The 18706-nt window shown below is 44.3% G+C and overlaps 12 protein-coding genes across 12 annotated transcripts; 7 read left to right on the top strand and 5 right to left on the bottom strand. All coding sequences in view use genetic code 12, as the record gives it.

Annotated features, from left to right (window-relative positions):
• Positions 1 to 176: 176 nt before the first annotated feature.
• PGUG_02363 (uncharacterized protein) lies at positions 177 to 806 on the top strand (the record flags this gene model as incomplete). Its single annotated transcript, XM_001484584.1, has 1 exon — positions 177 to 806. One exon carries the CDS (start codon positions 177 to 179, stop codon positions 804 to 806), a length of 630 nt encoding a protein of 209 aa, XP_001484634.2.
• Positions 807 to 946: 140 nt separating this feature from the next.
• PGUG_02362 (uncharacterized protein) lies at positions 947 to 2563 on the top strand (the record flags this gene model as incomplete). The annotated part of the gene is made up of 1 exon (XM_001484583.1): positions 947 to 2563. One exon carries the CDS (start codon positions 947 to 949, stop codon positions 2561 to 2563), a length of 1617 nt encoding a protein of 538 aa, XP_001484633.2.
• A 31-nt stretch (positions 2564 to 2594) lies between these two features.
• On the bottom strand, positions 2595 to 4346 carry TPO3 (spermine transporter; the record flags this gene model as incomplete). The annotated part of the gene is made up of 1 exon (XM_001484582.1): positions 2595 to 4346. The coding sequence occupies one exon, from the start codon at positions 4344 to 4346 to the stop codon at positions 2595 to 2597; it is 1752 nt and encodes a 583-aa protein (XP_001484632.2).
• A 464-nt stretch (positions 4347 to 4810) lies between these two features.
• On the bottom strand, positions 4811 to 5938 carry GLY1 (Gly1p; the record flags this gene model as incomplete). Its single annotated transcript, XM_001484581.1, has 1 exon — positions 4811 to 5938. One exon carries the CDS (start codon positions 5936 to 5938, stop codon positions 4811 to 4813), a length of 1128 nt encoding a protein of 375 aa, XP_001484631.1.
• Positions 5939 to 6376: 438 nt separating this feature from the next.
• Positions 6377 to 8578, bottom strand: PGUG_02359 (uncharacterized protein; the record flags this gene model as incomplete). Its single annotated transcript, XM_001484580.1, has 1 exon — positions 6377 to 8578. The coding sequence occupies one exon, from the start codon at positions 8576 to 8578 to the stop codon at positions 6377 to 6379; it is 2202 nt and encodes a 733-aa protein (XP_001484630.2).
• A 174-nt stretch (positions 8579 to 8752) lies between these two features.
• Positions 8753 to 10225, bottom strand: PGUG_02358 (uncharacterized protein; the record flags this gene model as incomplete). The annotated part of the gene is made up of 1 exon (XM_001484579.1): positions 8753 to 10225. One exon carries the CDS (start codon positions 10223 to 10225, stop codon positions 8753 to 8755), a length of 1473 nt encoding a protein of 490 aa, XP_001484629.2.
• Positions 10226 to 10719: 494 nt separating this feature from the next.
• On the top strand, positions 10720 to 12138 carry PGUG_02357 (glycerophosphocholine acyltransferase; the record flags this gene model as incomplete). The annotated part of the gene is made up of 1 exon (XM_001484578.1): positions 10720 to 12138. The coding sequence occupies one exon, from the start codon at positions 10720 to 10722 to the stop codon at positions 12136 to 12138; it is 1419 nt and encodes a 472-aa protein (XP_001484628.2).
• A 122-nt stretch (positions 12139 to 12260) lies between these two features.
• On the top strand, positions 12261 to 13244 carry PGUG_02356 (mitochondrial 37S ribosomal protein uS5m; the record flags this gene model as incomplete). The annotated part of the gene is made up of 1 exon (XM_001484577.1): positions 12261 to 13244. The coding sequence occupies one exon, from the start codon at positions 12261 to 12263 to the stop codon at positions 13242 to 13244; it is 984 nt and encodes a 327-aa protein (XP_001484627.1).
• Positions 13245 to 13607: 363 nt separating this feature from the next.
• On the top strand, positions 13608 to 15131 carry DJP1 (Djp1p; the record flags this gene model as incomplete). Its single annotated transcript, XM_001484576.1, has 1 exon — positions 13608 to 15131. One exon carries the CDS (start codon positions 13608 to 13610, stop codon positions 15129 to 15131), a length of 1524 nt encoding a protein of 507 aa, XP_001484626.2.
• A 267-nt stretch (positions 15132 to 15398) lies between these two features.
• On the top strand, positions 15399 to 17294 carry LKH1 (bifunctional aminopeptidase/epoxide hydrolase; the record flags this gene model as incomplete). The annotated part of the gene is made up of 1 exon (XM_001484575.1): positions 15399 to 17294. The coding sequence occupies one exon, from the start codon at positions 15399 to 15401 to the stop codon at positions 17292 to 17294; it is 1896 nt and encodes a 631-aa protein (XP_001484625.2).
• A 67-nt stretch (positions 17295 to 17361) lies between these two features.
• PGUG_02353 (uncharacterized protein) lies at positions 17362 to 17877 on the top strand (the record flags this gene model as incomplete). The annotated part of the gene is made up of 1 exon (XM_001484574.1): positions 17362 to 17877. One exon carries the CDS (start codon positions 17362 to 17364, stop codon positions 17875 to 17877), a length of 516 nt encoding a protein of 171 aa, XP_001484624.1.
• A 134-nt stretch (positions 17878 to 18011) lies between these two features.
• On the bottom strand, positions 18012 to 18680 carry SNL1 (Snl1p; the record flags this gene model as incomplete). Its single annotated transcript, XM_001484573.1, has 1 exon — positions 18012 to 18680. One exon carries the CDS (start codon positions 18678 to 18680, stop codon positions 18012 to 18014), a length of 669 nt encoding a protein of 222 aa, XP_001484623.1.
• Positions 18681 to 18706: the final 26 nt, after the last annotated feature.

Here is an 18706-nt window from a genome sequence, read left to right as displayed (position 1 = left end):
TCCGTCAAACTCACAAAAAGGTTTAGGGTTTTCAGGGCTTTATTGCTACTGTTGATGACATCGATGGAACATTAACTGGGGTGGTGAATGCCAAAACAGTTACTCCCTTTCGAACAGCATTGGCTAGTTCTATAGGCTTAGTCAATGCAATTGACCCTTTAAATGTGCCCGAGACCATGACATCGAGCTTGACTGTGTTTGGAGTTGGACCGCAAGCTTACTGGCACGTAAAGTTGACACTCATTTTGTTTCCTAACATCAAAAGTGTCACTGTTGTAAACCGAAGCTACGAAAAAGCCCAAGAGTTTGCGAAAGAATTGAAGAAGGATTTTGGTACAAATATTGCTACGGTAAATGCCTATCTGTATCAAGTTGCTACACACACAGAAATTATCAATCAAAAGTTATCCGGGAGTTGTGTCGTCTTTGGATGTCTTCCGAGCACCCTGCCTGCCATTGACTTTTCGGCGCTCAATAAGGACCCCAAAGTGCCAGTATTTGTATCTTTAATTGGCTCTTATAAGCCCACCATGCGAGAGCTCGACTTGAGTGCTCTCAAGGCTTCCGGAAAGAAATTGGTGGTAGACACAGCTGAGGGGGTTTTCGAGGAAGCAGGAGAAGTGGCGGATGCTGGTTTGTCTCGCTCGCAAATGGTAGAATTGGCACAGTTGCTGAAAACTGATAGACAAGACTTTACTATGGCAGAAAACATCGTTGTGCAAAAAATCGTGGGAATGTCCAATATGGACCTAGTGGTGGCAAAGATGCTTATTGGAAGCACGGGAACCACATTCGATGGTTTTTAGACCAAGCTTACATACAAAGTTCCTGAGTACACCACGACACAATGGTTCTAGTTGGTCCAGTATACGATCCTGCATGTGTCTTATCGGTCGTCCATTTCACTGCGCTTTGAACGTGGTTCGGTTTTACAATTAGTGTCAGTATGGAGAAATTACCCCTTTCCACTGGCCGTGGACATCCACGCAAGCTGCCTGCCAGGCGCACAATGGAAGTGCTTCTACTTGTAGTGCTAGGAGTTTTGACTATCATTTCTGGAACTAGATTGATTTCCCCAACCATCGTTGCGAGTCCCAAATCGAAAACTAACGTCATAATGATGGTCACCGATGGCATGGGACCGGCTTCCCTTTCGCTCACTCGCTCATTTAGACAGTACAGAGACAAGTTGCCCATTGACGATACGTTGTTGCTTGATAAATACTTGATTGGTTCGTCGAGAACTCGGTCCAGTTCGTCTTTGGTGACGGACTCGGCCGCTGGAGCTACCGCTTTTTCTTGTGGACTCAAATCTTACAATGGAGCCATTGGAGTGGATCCCTCGAAGAATCCGTGCGGTACAATCTTGGAAGCTTTGAAACTTGAAGGGTATCTCACCGGTCTTGTGGTGACCACTCTCATCACCGATGCTACTCCTGCCGCTTTCAGTACTCATGTCGACTACAGGTTCCAGGAGGATTTGATTGCCGAGCAGCAGTTGGGAGAATATCCATTGGGAAGGACTCTTGACTTGATGATTGGCGGTGGAAGATGTCATTATTTGCCTACCTCAGAAGAGGATGGATGCAGAACCGACTCCCGCAACTTGATTGAAGAGGTGCAAAAAAATGGTTCGTGGAACTATGTGGGAAATAGAAAGGAGTTTGACCAATTGGACGGTGGAAACAATGTGTCTCTTCCTTTGTTGGCGTTGTTGGCTCCTCGTGATATTCCTTTTGATATCGATCGTGATTCCAAAGAACACCCATCGCTTGCTGAGCAAGTGAAGACCGCATTGACCGCATTATCCAAAGCCACTGAAAATTCAGACAAGGGATTTTTCTTGATGATAGAAGGATCTTTGATCGACCATGCTGGACATATGAATGATCCAGCTGCTCAGGTGCGTGAGGTTTTGGCTTACGACGAGGCATTCGCAGAGGTTATCAAATTCATCGACAATTCTGATACGGAAACTATTGCCATTTCCACCTCAGATCATGAGACCGGTGGCCTTGTGACTGCAAGACAGGTGTCTCCCACGTATCCAGACTACTTGTGGTATCCTGGAGTTTTGTTGAACTGCACTCATTCCGGAGAGTACTTGGCGAATAAGATTACCAACTTCAAAGATGCTCATTCGTTCGAGTCGTTTCTCATCAAAGAAGTGTTAGAAGGTGACATGGGAATTTACGACTACACCAACGAGGAGGTTTCGTTGATAAAACAATCGGCCAATAATCCAGCAAACTTGTTGTATGTTCTCAACAATATGATTTCCCTCAGATCGCAAACTGGCTGGACGACGCATGGCCACTCTGCCGTGGATGTCAACATTTATGCCCACACCAACTCTGAGAGAATTAGACGCCAGTTATTGCAGTCGCAACCGTACAGTGGACTTCTTGGAAACCACGAAAACATCGAGATTGGCGCCTTTATGCAAAAAATCACCAATGTCGATTTGAAAAAAGTCACCGAGTTAATCAAGGATACCAAGCATTCTCCCTCAGCACAATCTGAAGTGCGTTTGAAAGGCGACCTACATGCGAATTCGTATTAAATATATTATGCAACTCTATTAAATCTGACCGTTAGTCGTAGTGAATGGTATAATCTTCCTTACAAAGCTTGGCTCTCACAGCCCCACCAAAACGGTAGAAACTGAATGGAATGAGAACCATTGCCAAGGAAACAAATGCAAGCAACCAACTGGCCCATTGGAGACCAAGGCCATGGTACATTTGGGTGACGAAAAGTGGGAAAGCAGCACCACCAGCTGATCTTAAGAAAACTTTGGTAGCCAAGGCACTGGCAGCATACTTGGCGTAAGTGTCAATGATATAGTTGTTCAACGAATAGTAAATCAACACCATACCATATCCAAAAGCAATACCACTGGAGGCCGGACCAACCCAAATAATGTGCTTATACGAGGTAGCACCCAAAATGAACAATGCAATACAAGGGAATGGGGCACCAACCATAGCACCAACAAGTCTATCTTCTGGGACTGGAGTACGTCTTTTGCAGAGTGCTTGATATCTCTTTTCCAATATTGGAGTGGTAACAAGAGCCAACAACGCACCGATTAAAATTGGAACGTACATCAATCCGATCAAGTTATCTTTGTAACCATACAAGTCCATGAAGATTACCGGATATGCAAAGAAAAATGCATACAACAACGAATAGATGAGGGCAACGAAACCACAAACAAGATCAAGAACAGGTTCTTGAATCACAAATTTAAGTGGACGATACAAATTGTTGTTGAGCATTTCTTTGAAAGATAATGGAGTGGCTTCTTGTTCAGTCATGATTTTGTTGTTTCCTGTTTCTTTTCTAAGTCTCTTTGCCCTATTTTTCAAAATGACTGGCGAGTAAGTTTCGGGAATCAAACCAATAACGATCCACATCACTCCTGCGAACGCCATATTGACCCAAACCATAAGGTCGTACCTTCCAGAACCGACACTGATGAATCCATTAACAATACCTCCAAAGACAGGTCCAGAGTAAGGACTGAAACTGAAAAAGGCAATGGCTAACCCTCTGGATTCCCTATGAAGATCCACCAAACTGGCACCAACATTGGTTAAGGCAGAAGACGAGAAAACTCCACAAAGGAAACGACACACCAAGACAGTACCAATATTTTTTGCGACGGCACAAGGAATGTTGAAAATGACGTACAAACCGTACGAGATGATGTAGACGGGACGTCTTCCAATTTGTTCAGACAATGGTGCCCAAATCAAGGGACCTACAGAGAATCCAAGAACCATCAACGACACAGATAATGTGGAGACTTCTGTAGATACTCCAAATTTTTCGTTGATCAATGGAAGTCCGCCGGCCAATGAGGAGGAGCCATAGGCAGCACTAATGACGAAAATGGAGAACAAAAATGTGTAGAACCATTTCAAAGTTTCGTTCCAATTATGAGGATTTTCGGGATCACCCTTGACAAAGGTCACAAATTCAATATCTGGGTCAATATCCTTTTCACCTTCTTCATTATTCTTTTCCGCGAGAAAACTTTGCCTAGTACTTTGACGAGAAGCCTCTTCCAGAATCCGAGACTTGACTCTTCCAATCGATTGTAAAGTTCTTACGGGGACAAGTCCGGTGTCAGTTTCGAGAGTATACTCTTCTGGGAAAATGGGATCTTCTACTGGTGGATTGGTCAAATCCGGACCAGACACAGACGGTACTTGAGAAAGTCCTAATTGATGTAAAGTTGCTGCAGTTTCTGTTTTTGTAAGAGCTACAGGATTCTCTGGTTGATTATATGCTTGAGGAATATCCTCTGATGCAATAGATGCTTCATCTGAGCTACTCATGATTATTTTTTTATGATGTCAAAAGTTGCAGCAATCATGCCCCTTATATATGGTGTCATGGTTGCAGCCGGGTTCCGGCTTGCTGCATCGATCACGATCGACGCGGCTGACAGTTGCTTTTTTGGGAAAGGTAACCGCCGGATATTCGGTGCAGGTCACGTGAGCGCGCTAGTATTGGCTGTGTCCGACGCCGATTCGGATGCAAAAGACGCTCAAGCTCGCATGTATCCGTGCTTATGTGCAGTGCGCGGATGGTTCCGGGATGCGGCTCGGATGTTGTGCCACGGATTTGCGGACTATTTTGGGTGCAAATGTTTCTTTTGGGCGACCAGTTGCGTAAACTTTTATAGTGTAAAGCTGTATTTGGGAACAGTGTTGATTCGGACTTTGGCGTTGTTTACTGATGTTGTTTTTATTATGAAAATTTCTATTGTAACTATTTCTATTGTGTTAATGCTATATTGTTATACGCTGCCGACAGCAGCACTCATCATATCGTAGTTGTACATTCTGTTCTTGGCATGTTTTGCGGGGTTCTTAAGGGCTGCATGGTAGCATTCCAAAATCACCTGTTTGACTTTGTCAACGCTTTCTTGGCTCAATTGATAGTGGAATGCAATACGACCACCCATCAACTTTAATCCATGCTCAACACCCTTGCTTACTAGAAGCCCATCATCCATACGGTTAGCCTTCAAGTCGATGAAAACAAAGTTGGTATCGACGGGAGATTCGAGTTTGATTCCATTTTCGACGCAAAAGTCGCCCACTTGTTTGGCTAATGCATGCGAACGCTTGAGTTTGGAAAAGTTTTCGTCAATAGCCGTTATGGCCATGCTGGACATGATACCGGCTTGCCTTATACCACCACCGTTTTGTTTTTTGAAGTGATTACTTTTTTCAATGAATTTTTTGGTACCAACCAAAATGGACCCCATTGGAGCACCGAGAGATTTTGACAAGCACAATGAAACTGAATCAAAGTACGAGCAGTACTCCTTAATGGAGACACCGGTAGCAGCACTGGCATTCCATAAGCGAGCACCATCGAGATGAAGTTTGAGATTATTTTTTTTGGCAAACTGACTAATTCGTCTGATTTCTTCAATTGGCGTAATTATTCCGTGGAGAGTGTTTTCCAACGAGATGACTTTAGTGGGTGCGCTATGGATATCTCCATCGTCCGCAGTCCAGTGTTCTTCGATATCTTCAAGCGTCAAGTAATTTCCATTTGCGGGATGAACCGGGTGCACCATAGCCTGCGACAAGGTGGCTAATCCACCAGCTTCGTGAATGAATACATGGGCACGATAATCACAGAGGATTGAGTAGGGAGGTTGCACCAAGTTGGCTCGGAGACCAATCTGGTTGGAAAGGGTTCCACTGACACAAAAAAGAGCAGCTTCTTTCCCAGTAAGGTCGCACATTTTTTGTTCGAGTTGAAGAGTGATGGCATCTTCCTTATAAACAGAGTCTCCAAACGTAGCGTTGTTCCAAGCTGCCTCCATCATGCTCCGTGTGGGCACGGTGAACGTATCTGAGCGAAATTCATTATGGGTGGGAAAGATGGTTTCTTCGTTTTCAATGGTCATGACGGAATGAGACTATTTGCAACTCCGAAGCCTCAAAGGTTTATATAGTTGTTCAGGGTTGATTAAAATAAAGTCCAGACAATCCGGACGAAATCTGTAAAAGCAAAACGTATCAGAAGTACCAAAACAGCAAGAAAGTTATGACTATTTAATTTACAGCATGACAAAAGAAATGTCGCGGCTCATCGCTACCGTTTGCCGCAACCTGCGAGTCAAATGCCGCACACATCTCTCAGTCTCGGAAGCGGAGCACCCGTGCACCCGCACATTCGTACCGAAGCCACACCGTTGGCGTCGCACGAGGGTCTCGTTGGGCACAAATTGCTCGCGGTGACAGGGTTACGTGCAGGGCAAGGGCCGTGAATAACCGATTAAGTGGTGGGTGTGGGGAAATGGTATATGGCAGGTTTGGGCGAGACAGAGTCAAAATTATATATTCTAGCTAGTCCAGTTTTCTCCGTCGCTGTTTCTTCTACCCGGGAAGGGCAGAAACTCCTTAGATAAAGTTGCTGGTTCGTGGCGCCATATTTGCGAATTATTGGTACTTCCATCTCGTGAGTGAGCATACATCCTATCATTATTCCATAGAGTAGAACTCATTTCAAAAGGCTGGGAGAGCAATGGGTTTGTGCGCTGCTGTGCAAAAGCATTTGTATCCATTGAAGTAGCAGGACCTGTAGAAATTGAAGTTTGCATAGCATTGGCATTGTAGGGACTGAGGTTCCGTGCAAATCCAAACCTCGATCCCGGCATGTCTGTGTTCAAACTGGAAGTACTGTTGTTGGACAAATGAGGCGCCAAATTGCTGCTATCGTTCCACATTGGCGTGGGTGCAATTCCTCGTTGCAAATGCAGCATTGGTGGAACCAGTGGAACCAGTGGAACCGGCGACAACGATGGTTGGATTGCCGAGTGCACGATTGGTGGTTGGGGAAAGTTGTAGAAAGACTGTTCGGGATTGAGCAACGGTTGCATGGGCTCGGGACTGAACATGTCAAGTGGAAGATTTTCGAGACGATCAAGACGATCAAGCTGAACAGCAGGCCGAACAGCAGGCTGACGATTTTCAAGACGATTGTCAAGCCGGTTTTCGATAGACTGGACTGATTCTGACTGAAGCGGTACTTCGAGCATTTCAATTGGCGGTGTTCCGTTGCGGTACATGTACGGTTGCATAAACTCGTCTCTCAAAGGCTCCAGATCTGAGTCGTTTGTTTGTCTTGCGTACATGTTTCGGATACCACTAGCATCGACAGCATACTCAGGTTCCGGGGATGGAGACACTTTCGTATGGCTACCTCCAGAGGTGGTTCGACGGCCTCTTTGTGGTTTGGGAAGAGCATTACTGAAGCCTCCAAATTCGATACTTGCTTGGAATTCAGTGAGTCGATTGGGCACATAATCCGGATGTTTGTTCGCTTTGGCAATCTCCAAACTGTTGTATAGCGCCACATACTTCTTGATGGCTGCCTTAAACGTCGCTTTCCATTCCAATTCAGCACCTTGAAGTGCCAGAAGCTCAGTCATTACCTCGGCTTGCCAGTCTGGTTTCACTTCGAAAATCTTCACGAGCGCATCTAGGGTGTGTCCATTGAGTGTACCATCTTTGTTGACGACCGTATCTGAGTCCATGAACGTGAGCACGAGCTCGCTCACCTTTTTCGATGTTTGCATGATTTCCCGTTTTTCATGAGTAAGATTTTTGATGCCTTCTGATGCCGCCGATATCTGCTGCTTGATATCCAGAATTTTCTCTCTTTCTTCAGCAATTTGTGCTTCAATTTTGGCTCTTTCGCTGGCCTCACTATGTACAATTTGGGCCTGTCTCTCTTTGAGTTTTCGGTATTTTGTGGCCAAATCTTCGAGCTTGGATTTGTAAATGGTCTCTGACGACTTGTAGCCTTTGAGCTGGTTCCATAGTTTCATCTTCTGATACACCAACTGATCTTTCTTTTTCTCCAAATCCTTAACACACACATCTTTTTTGTGCTTTGAATCGGCCTCACTTTCGTACTCCTTTTTGTACTGATGTATTTCCGCCGTCAACAGACTGATATCCTTCGCACACTGCTCCTCGTACTCTTTAACCTCGGCAGAAAGCTTGACCACCTCCGACTGGAATTTGGCTAAATATTGGCCGAGAAGTTGATCGGATTCTATATTTTTCACTTGGTCGGGAGTGATGTCCAAAGACAGGCCATTGACGATTCCATCCACTTCCAACGGTATGGGTTTGTCCTGACCATCGAAGGGAAACAGATGGGACTTTCCTAGCGTCTGGATGTACACTGGAGCTGACTGAGAGCGATAATTGTTGTTGGCGTTAACAGCGAGAATTTGCAATTGGTACAATTTTTTCTCCAATAGATTTTCTAGCGTGCAGCTGGTGGTGCCCACCGTGGCTGCCTCCTTGTTGTTAATGAGCACCACGTAGTAAAGATACTCGTTGTTTCTTGTTTCTATGTCCCAATGGATCACCACCGAAGTTTCTGTCACAGAATCGATACATATTGTGGGAGCATGAGGAATTTCCATGTGAAGGTCTTCCACTAGCTGTTCTACTGGGCGTCGCAAGAGCTTGAAACACCGGTATAGAATCCAACATATCGACGGAAGCACTGTCAAAAGTGCCTCTATCATGTCTATGGTTGGCGACAAGAAATTTTCGTTTTCGCGACTCTGGGGAAGCAGATGAACCAGATTAAAAATAAAGAGGAAAATGAAAAATATAGAGAAAAATGCAGGATCATAAATTATAATGGCTACTTACTAGTCGGAATGCTTCTTGTCGTGTCTGTCATGCTGCTTTTGTACTCAATTCTGTGTCATGGAGCACGCCATTAGTATGGCATTGAACCCACCCAATATGAAAAATGGTCCCATGATCCAACTATCGCTCCAAGCTCCTCCTAATTTAGTAATTATTAGGATACCTACTCCACCACTCAAGCTGTAGAGTCCCCCAATACTGCCCATAGATTGTCTGTCAAACTCGCGCGAGAGACTGCTGACAAGACTCATGCTTGCAATAATGGTTCCGATCTGAGAAAGACCAATTAAACTGACGAACAAAAAGCAAGTTGTGGATCTTGGGTCGTACACGGCTGATTCCGAATAGTGTACTACCAGACTGGCATCTAAGCAAAGGCCAATACAACCAAGTAGTCCACATAATGAGCTCGCACCCAAGGTCTTATGGCGGCCCACACGGACATGGTCGATCATGAAGCCCCATAAAGGAGACGATACAAGAGCCACGGTTTGCGCTACTCCAGTGAGAATGGCCGAGAATATGTACGCATCGTAACACGACTGTTTAGACGGCAAGTCATGGGACAGGTTGGTGCGAGATCCACAATTGCCTTGTTTGATGTAGTAGTTGTATACCACCAATGGGATGAAAACCGAAGTAGCCACTGTGGTTGAGCGAGCCACAAACGATCCCACGTATGCCAAGCGTACACGGCGGTTATATCTGGATACTTTGAGACCGTTGTAGAGGAGACGAAGGTAACCCACTTCCTCGGAGTGAACCTGTTCGGGCAGGTGCGATGGAGACGTAGCGGAATTGTAGAGGAACAACGATGCTGTGACGCCAACCACGGCAGCCACGATTCCAATGGCACAGTAGGAGTACCTGATAGCAGTTTCCATGGTGAGACTAAACTTTTCCGACAATTTGACAGGCATTGTTAAAAAAAACGACACCGAGAAAATGGCACCCAAGCCAGTAAAAACCCCAACCAACGCCGAGCTTTTTCCATTGCGGTGGTTCGTCGGAGCATCAAGGAGCGGCGACGATGCCGGGGAACGGTTTTTCCACACTTTGAGTTGTTTGAACTGAAACCCGGCACTGGTGACCTCGTTCAACATTACAGGAACCATGCTCATAGCAGCGGTGACACCAACCGCAAAAATACACCGGAAAAAAATCACATCGGGCACAAGGTGGTGAGCCACTTTACCGTAACCAACGAGAGCAAGAGCTATGACGAAAAAACTCACCAGAACCACCAGTTTTGTTCCGCCTAGTTGCAACCGAGACGATGGGCTTGAAGACCAAACATTAATTTTATCGCATAAAGCTCCAACAAGAGGTGCTGAAATGATAGCTGTGAGCTCGTCGGCCGCCCCCAACGTCCCTATGGCCGATCCTATTCGATCTGGGTCCAAATTGATCACCTGGTCAAGAAAGTATGGTTGCGAAGATGATAGAAATACAACAAAAGCTATGCAAGCAAAGGCACTAAAGTTGAAGGTGATATAGTTTACAGCTGAGTAAGGCATGGTGAGTACTCAAAGCTGGGTTTTTTGAAGAAAACTTGCAAGGAAATTTACTATTGATAAAGTTGGGTTGTGTCAGTTATGTCAGGTTAATGCGAAAATAGTCGTTTGTTGCATGCGGCTTCTCCGACCGGACCGTGCCTGATGCAGGAACGATGCTATGGACAAATCAGTGGAATAAGCAAATGTGGTTGTAAGAGTGAATTTGGGAAGATCTATTCAATTTATATTGTCACAATTCACCATTGTGTTTTGAGGTGTGACCTTATATTAGATTACATTATTACCACTGCCACGTGCTCGTCCCTAATTCTTATCAAAAACATTTCTATCAACAATTCGAAACAAGGTATTATTTCTCCTAGCACACATCATCCCTTCTACACCCTCACTTAATCCCACCTCCCCATAGCCTTTTTTGACCTTTTCTGCTCAGCTCCACAATTCGTTATCTCAACGCGCGAATCGCACAAATTCAAATTGTTTCTTCTCTAGCAATGGGAGAACCAGAATCTGAGCTACCTCCGCTTCTGGAGGAGAACTTGAAGAACCAGGAAACTACCATAACTAGGAATCCGTCAAAAAACAATTCCATTGCATCTTACACAGATGATGACGATTTGCCCGACGATATTAGTCTCTCCTCCACGTCTGCTGACTACTATACTTTACGCAGAACCGACTCCAGCTCGTCTGTTCCGTTCATAGACTTGTCTCGGCTCACCTTCTTGCCCGATTTTGACTTTGGGCGTGGTCTAGAGCTTGGAGATTCCACCAAAAAACGGTTCAATGATATGAAGTTGAAGACCCAAAAAACCTTCAAGAAATTCAAGGACGACAGACGAATTATCGATACCAACGCCGATATCTTGAAACTACAGGACACGTTGAATGCTCGGTTGGCTAAATTTGACCAGAGAGTCCATCGAAATCTTCAATCTTCCGCTACTGAAAAGCTCTTCTATGCCCTTGCGGTTTTCCTCATTGCTGCCGCCGGGTTCGTCATTGGCAAGTATCCACAATGGTTTCACGTTTTCTACACCGGACTTTTCTGTGTGCTTATGCCTATCCGCTTCTACACCTACTTTAAGATGTCGTTTCTGTACTATTTGGCAGACTTGTGCTACTATGTCAACCTCTTATTGGTGGCATTCATATGGTGGTTCCCCAACTCCATGACCCTTTTCATCTCGGTGTTCTCGCTAGCAATGGGAACCTTGTCATTTGCTGTCATCACATGGAGAAACTCTCTTGTGTTACACCTGATCGAAAAGACCACCAGTTCGTTCATCCATATAATGCCTCCTATTGCTTTATTCGTTATTGTTCACGAAGTGCCCTTTGAATACAGAGCATTGAGATTTCCAGGCGCAGCTGCTATTGACCACTGGAACTTTATTAACGGCATTTTATGGACTTCTTTCTACTATACGGTATGGCAGGTTTCATACCATTACTTCATCACTATCAGACGCCGAGAGAAAATCGCCAAGGGTAAGGTCACCTCATTCACTTATCTCAAAAACAAGAATTCTTCCACCATTCTTGGTAGATTTGTCAACTCGTTGCCATACACTTGGATGCAAGTCACCGCCTTTACCTTGATCCAGTACTTTTACCAAATTCTCACCATGGCACCGGTGCCCATCTGGTTCAAATACAAGCATGCCTGCGGAACATTCATGGCGTTTATCTTTGTGATGGCGTCGTACAATGGTGCTACTTACTACATCGACGTTTTCGGCAAACGGTTCGAAAAAGAAGTCAAGAAATTGAAGAAGGAAGTGGAGGATTTGCAGCTGAAGAAAGATCAGGTTCAGCAAGCCACAGTACAAGCGGAGGCTACTGAGCAAGCTAAACAAGCCGTGGACCAGGCTACTGCCTCGGGCGTAGAAGTGGAACATATCAAGCCATAGCTATCACGAACAATATAACCATTTGTAAAATCAGAGACTCTATAGACCTTCTCTGGACTATCTGCAGTCCGCGGATATTATGTTGAAATTTTCACTTTTTCGTGAGAAACACTAGTTGAGCCATGATAAAGACCGGTTTCAGCGGGTGGTGTCGATCCACTCGAGCCGCATTTGGTGTGCGTACGTTCTCGTCGGCGACCCGCACGATGAAAGAAGCAGACAAAACCGCCAAACATATGGAATTTTTATCCAAATTTTATACTCCAGAATTACTCGAAAGTGTACAAATAACTGAGTCTTTGGTAAAACCCTCGACGATGCTAGAGCTCAAGGAAAAAAGGTTGCGGTCCCGAGTTGCCCCTAAGAACAAGTCTTTTGACTATTCGACCAGCGATCCTCAATGGGATGAGCCTATACTTTACCCCAATCAAGCCAATGAACGATCACCATATGCACCTATTCCTCAGATCCAGGCAGCCGATAGAACCGACTTGGTGTTGAGGTTCAAGCCTGATGTCAGTGCTGCCAAGAAAAGATCCCCATTGAAGGGAAAAAGAGAAATTGCTGAAGGGCTTTCCAAATTGACTGGCTTGGATCAACGTTATATTTCCAATTTGTACGTGAGACCCATCGTTATGAAGCGAGTTTCGTGCCAGACATCCAAGGGTAAGATCCCCAACTTTTACGCTTTGACGGTTGTGGGAGACAAAAATGGAATGATTGGTTTGGGTGAAGGTAAGTCCAGAGACGGAATGAGAACGGCGTTGGTTAAGGCGCACTGGAATGCCGTTAAGAACTTGACGCCGATTCCATTGTATGAGAACAGAACTGTTCTTGGCGAAATCGAATACAAATTTCATGCCGTAAAACTTTTCATCAAATCGGCACCCAGTGGTTTTGGCTTGAGAGTCAACTCGAATATTTTTGAGGTTTGTCAGGCTGCCGGTATCAAGGATTTACGAGGCAAAATCTACAAGTCCAGAAATTCCATGAACGTGGTCAAGGGTTTCGTGGAGGCACTCACCAAACAAAGAACCATTGAAGATCTTGCAGCCGGTCGTGGTAAGAAATTGGTAGACTTGCGTAAGGTATACTACTCGGCATAATGTACATAGAATTGGAAGTAGTGAACTGTACTGATGAAAACTAACTGAATTTTGCCTTTCCTCGACTCTTATGTATGAAGACCTTGCCCTTGTCTTCTATTCTGGTTCTTCGTGCTCGCTCCTCTCTCTAAAATTTTCTTTCTCACTAAATTCGCGGTATCTTTTCGCGATTTCTCACTACTTCTCCCGCATCTCGCTAAGTGTCTCAGTAGTTTCGCACTAATGTCTCCCCACCTCACGCCGATGTCTCACTAAGTTCGCGCTACCTTTGCACGATTTCGCACTCTGTTCGCACTGCTCTTCTCGTCATATGCAGATTACCTAATTCTTCTTCAGATAAGCTCACAACTTCTTGCCACAAACATGGTCGTTGATACCACTTACTATGACTTGCTAGGGGTAGCTACCGATGCAACCTCCCTTGAAATCAAGAAGGCTTACAGAAAAGCTGCCATTAGACTCCATCCTGATAAAAATCCAGATGATCCTCAAGCAGCAGCAAAGTTTCAAGAAGTCGGCGAAGCCTATCAAGTTTTATCCGACGACAACTTGAGGTCCAAGTACGACAAACACGGAAAACAAGAGTCAATTCCTTCTGAAGGTTTTGAGGACCCATCAGAGTTTTTCTCAGCGATTTTTGGTGGAGAAGCTTTTCGTCCATGGATTGGTGAACTTTCATTGATCCAAGAACTAACCAAATCGGCAGAGTTATCGGGGTATGGTGAAGACGAGGCGACTAAGACTGGTGGAGAGAGCACAGGAGAGGATCCTGGTATGAATCGTGACGAAAAAACGAGATTATTTATTCTGCACGAAGCAGACAAAAGTGAAGTGGTCGGTGAAGGTTCTGGCGAAAAAAATGATGACAAAGTAGCCACCGTCAATGCCGACAAGGAACTCACCCAGAAGGAGAAGGAAGAGCAACGAAGAAAGGAAGAACTCGAAAAGTTTGAAGAAGAATGTGCTCAGAAGAAAATCGAGACCCGGAAAGAACTCACCAAGAATTTGGTGGACAAGCTTTCACTTTTCACTGAAACAGACATGAAGCCGGACGTTGTTGAGTCGTTTAGACAGAAATTGCATTATGAAGCCGAGTCGCTCAAGATGGAGAGTTTTGGCCTCGAAATCCTCCATACTTTGGGGCTGATTTACAAATCGAAACTGAAGATTTTTTTGAAAAAGCAAACTTTTATGGGCCTTGGAGGTCTTTGGTGGTCAATGAAAGAGAAGGGAGGTATGGTTAAGGAGACGTTCAGTACCATCACCACCGCTTTAGACGCTCAGCTGACAATGCAAGAGTACGCAAAGATGCAAGAAGATAACGAGTACCATGCCAAGAAGGAAGAAGAAGAGGCTAAGAACGCGGCTGGAACAAATTCTGAGTCTGAAACCGACGACAAAGCAGCAAAGGAAGCAAAGGAACAAGCTACCAAGGATATGAACGATATTTCCAAGAAGTTGGAAGAGATTCGCGTATTAGCAGAAGAAGAAGAGCAGAAGAAAGAAGGTGATGTCACAGAAAAGAAAGGAGCCAAGGCTGAAGTCATTCCCCAGAAGCATTCCAAGGAAGAATTAGAAGACATGGAAAGGTATTTACTTGCCAAAGTTCTCGCTGCTGCTTGGTCGGGTTCTAAGTTCGAGATCCAGGGAACCGTGCGTGGAGTTTGTGATAACATCTTGTACAACAAAGATGTACCATTGGACAAAAGGATAGCACAGGCTAACGGACCCCGAATCATCGGCGATGTGTTTAGTAAAATTACCCGAACTGAAGAGGAGGACGAAGAAGCAAGAGTTTTTGAGGAAATTGTTGCTACTGCCAGCAAGAAACGAGAAAAGAGAAACTACAAGACTCAAGAAGCCCCAGAGAGCCAAACTAACAACTAGACCAGAACATAATACTAGCAACGCTACAAGGACCGAGATGTAGAATAAGACGGTAGAGAAGAGGGCTTGACACATTCCATCTAATTTCTATCCAGCATATCTATAACTCGGTATTCATTAGCCTCGTAATTAGACCCTTCTACTTCCACTCTAATTCCAATCTACTTTCATTCTACTTCCTTTCTACTTCCTTTCTACTTCCTTTCTACTTTTTTGTTGAATCCATACACCGCGTACTTTTCACTGACTCTGTACACTCTATTGGCAATGAACGTTAACGAATTGCGGTCCCGGGCTGCGTCTCAGGAACAAGATCCCTGTACATTGTCCAATTACCGTGGTTTCGAGGTAGTGCAGTCTTCATTGGACTTGAATGTTTCGTTCGAAAAGAAAAATGTGTCGGGAACAGTAACTTATGAATTGAAAAATCTCAAGTCGACAACTGAAGTTGTTCTTGATACTTCGTTTTTAGACATTGAACAAGCTTTTGTGGATGAAAAGGCTGTGGACTTCAAACTTGAAGCTAGAAAAGAGCCTTTTGGGTCTCCTTTGGTGATAAAACTTGCAAATGTTGTAGAAAAGTTGAAAATTTCAATCAAATTCGCTACCACTGAAAATTGCAGTGCACTTCAATTTATTGACAAAGAAGCCACAGACAGTAAGGTTTGCGACTATTTGTTCTCACAGTGCCAGGCTATTCATGCTCGTAGTTTGTTTCCATGTTTCGACACTCCAGCGGTGAAAAGTCCTTATTCATTTCATGTCAAATCACCTTCATACACCTTGATGTCGGGAAGACCAGTCGAGTGTTCTGAGGAAAATACTTACCGATTTGAACAACCGATTCCAATTCCTTCTTATCTCGTTGCAATTGCTTCTGGTAACTTGGCAGGAGCGCCCATTGGACCTCGTTCGACTGTGTATACTGAACCTCCAAACTTAAAAGCGTGCCAGTGGGAATTTGAAAAAGATATGGAAAACTTTTTGGTTGTTGCTGAGGACCTCATATACAAGTATGAATGGCTCAAGTATGACGCATTGATTCTTCCGCTGAGTTTCCCTTATGGAGGAATGGAGAATCCCAACATAACTTTTGCAACACCTACTCTTATCAGCAAAGACAGGTCGCAAGTCAAGGTGATGGCTCATGAGCTCGCGCACTCATGGTCAGGAAACTTGGTTACCAACTGTACTTGGGAACATTTCTGGTTAAATGAAGGTTGGACGGTGTACTTGGAACGGCGTATTCTTGGAGGAGTGGCCAGCTACGAAGCTAAGCAGAGAGGTGAAAAGGATTACGTTGATGCTGGTGAAAAAGTCAGACATTTTGCAGCCATTCTTGGTTGGAATGATCTTGTCGATACAGTCAAAACAATTCCATCTCAGTATACCCGGTTAGTATGGGACTTGAAGACTGTCACTCCTGATGATGCGTTTTCCAAAATACCCTACGAAAAAGGGTTTAGTTTCTTGTTTTATCTCGAGACGGTATTGGGTGGGACCGACGAATTTGACCCATTCATGAAACATTATTTCAAGAAATACCGCTACAAATCGCTCGATTCTTACCAGTTTATCGATACTCTTTACGAGTTCTTTGAACCAAAGGGTAAAAAAGACGTTTTGGATTCGGTAGACTGGAATACCTGGCTCTATGGAGAAGGAGTTCCTCCTTTTACTCCAAAGTACGATACTCGTCTTGCGGACGAATGTTACCATTTGAGAGACAAATGGGCTGCTTATGAGCAAAACAAGGGTCAATTCAGTGCTTCTGATATTGAACACTTTGAAGTAAACCAGCATTTATTGTTTCTTGGTACCTTGACTGAATTGTTCAGCAACAAGAAACCAGCTCCAGAAGTGTACGAAGAACTCCGCAAAGTATACCATCAGTACTCCGAGGCAAGCAATTGTGAGATTATTGCCAGCTGGAACGATCTTCTTCTCAAATCTGAAAATTTCAAGCCACTGGACAAAATTGTTCAAAATTTTGCAACCTGGCTTGGTACAGTGGGAAGAATGAAATTTGCTCGACCAGGTTACAAACTTTTAAAGGATTACGTTGACAAGGATCTTGCAATTGCCACATTCAGGAAATTTGAGTCCCGATATCACCCCATATGCAAAGCAATGGTCAGAAAAGATTTGGGTCTTGATAGCTAGTTGTGGCTCACATCCTGTACGGAGAAATTGTGGAACCTGCTGAGAAACGGAACCTCACATATTCTTCATGGAGTACTTGACAAGTTTACCAAAAGATACCTCAAAGGCCTATACAAGTATCTACGGCCTTGAGTACGCTCACCCTGTAAAATACTATGATTTCCACGTATATTATGTAGGACATAATTCGCAATCGGTTGCTGAAGCTACCAAACTTCGCAACAAGTTACTCAAAGAATTCGAAGAAGAAGGCAAGGAAGGATCCATAATAGTGAAGAAATTGAAAAATGACAATGTCATTGGGCCCCATGTGACCCATTTTTGGGAAGTTGATGTTGTTCGGCCTAAAATATTTGTTAGGTTACTTTCATGGTTCCAGTTGTACCATGGCACTCTCTCGGTGTTGATTCACCCTCAAACCGGTGAGGATCTCTTGGATCATACTTCCCGGGCATTATGGCTCGGTAAACCATTGCCTATAATTGAAAGCGTTTTTAGCAACGTTGACAAAGGTATTCCAGAATTCGGAGTACCAGGCGGAAAGAGGCTCACAGCGCAGGAGTTTGATGAGAGAAGAAAATAAGAAAGAGGACGAAGAGAGATAGCACAGAAGTGCCAGGAGAAGATCAGCACAGATCCAATAGACGGAAAGTAGAACAATGTTAATGTAGATTTCTGACAATTCTACACCGGTTACAGATCCATTGATAAATATTTCTAGAACTTGGCCTCCCTTTTAAACTTGTCCAATCTCTTTTGGTGGTCCTGAACAAACTTGATCACCTTTCTCCTGTTCTCTCGCAATACTTCGTTGCCTGTAACATCGATACCGTCGAGTTTCATGAGCTCTTTAAGAAGCATCTCTTCAAAGTACTTGTACTTGTATTGCACATCTTCCGGTTTCATGGACTTGTACTCAGACAAGTACTCGTCGATCTGAGGCACGTAATTGTCCTCCACATAATCCAAAACTTTTTGTATTTCATGGTTAGCTTTCTGGGCACGAGACACTTTCTTTTTTGGTTTCTTCTTCTTTTTCCCTTGCGATTGATTGCTGGAATTACCACCAGCAACACTACCGACAATCACCAATGTAGTGAGCACCACGGCAGCCAATGTTACCGTCACAGGGGTGATTTTAAGTCCCTTGACATCTTGCAACACTGAATCAGAATTGGCACTTTTAAGCTCATGAATGAACAACTCACTTTGAGCACCTATACGTGACTTTAAACTGTGCAAAGTGCTCCATATATCATTATTTTGGTTAGAGAACTGACCCACAATGTGTGCCCAGGTTTCTGTGATGGTGTCAGAGAATGCCATTTGTTCAAATTTCGTTTCCACGGCTGTGAAATGCGACAAGGCAAAGTGACACAAAATCATGCGAATTGTTGCTACCAATGGGAAGA

Source organism: Meyerozyma guilliermondii, genomic scaffold, assembly GCF_000149425.1.
Source record: "Meyerozyma guilliermondii ATCC 6260 scaffold_3 genomic scaffold, whole genome shotgun sequence".
Lineage (NCBI taxonomy): Eukaryota > Fungi > Ascomycota > Pichiomycetes > Serinales > Debaryomycetaceae > Meyerozyma > Meyerozyma guilliermondii.
The sequence above is the reverse complement of the archived record's forward strand: the minus strand, read 5'-3'. Positions and strand labels throughout refer to the sequence as shown.